General features: G+C 64.1%; 1 protein-coding gene across 1 annotated transcript in view; it reads right to left on the reverse strand.

Moving 5' to 3' along the window:
* The window catches only part of P2RY8 (purinergic receptor P2Y, G-protein coupled, 8), a 48,395-nt gene that overhangs the window by 861 nt on the left and 47,125 nt on the right, over positions 1-409 (reverse strand). The window contains exon 3 of the mRNA XM_014537841.1: positions 7-407. Within this exon, the coding sequence (XP_014393327.1) occupies positions 7-407 (401 nt within the window). The remainder of the gene's footprint in view (positions 1-6; positions 408-409) is intronic.

Consider the following 409-nt stretch of genomic DNA (forward strand, 5'->3'; position numbering starts at 1 on the left):
CGTAGCGCCGGAGCCGTTGCTGGAACTCGCGGGAGGCGAAATAGTACACGAAGGGGTCCAGGCAGTTGTTGAGGCAGCTGAGGCAGAGCGTCAGCTTGTAGACGTGGTAGTAGCTGGTCCCCAAAAAGAGGCGGCTCACCATGTGCGCCAGGAGCACGAAGTTGTTGGGCGCGAAGCAGGTGACGAAGGCGAGCAGGACCACGGCGGCCGTGTAGCAGGCCACGGTGACCACGAACGGGACCAGGAACAGGACGACGAAGAGGGTGAAGAGGAAGATGGCCCACATGGCCACGCTGGGCAGCATCGTGGACTTGAGCACGTCGAAGCAGGTGACGATACCCAGCTCCTCCACCGCGTAGGTGAGGTCGGTGCGCGCCAGCGGCGAGAGCGCGGCGAGCAGGAGGCACCA

The sequence above is a fragment of the Myotis brandtii genome, unplaced genomic scaffold (genome assembly GCF_000412655.1).
Source record: "Myotis brandtii unplaced genomic scaffold, ASM41265v1 scaffold1833, whole genome shotgun sequence".
Taxonomy (NCBI): domain Eukaryota; kingdom Metazoa; phylum Chordata; class Mammalia; order Chiroptera; family Vespertilionidae; genus Myotis; species Myotis brandtii.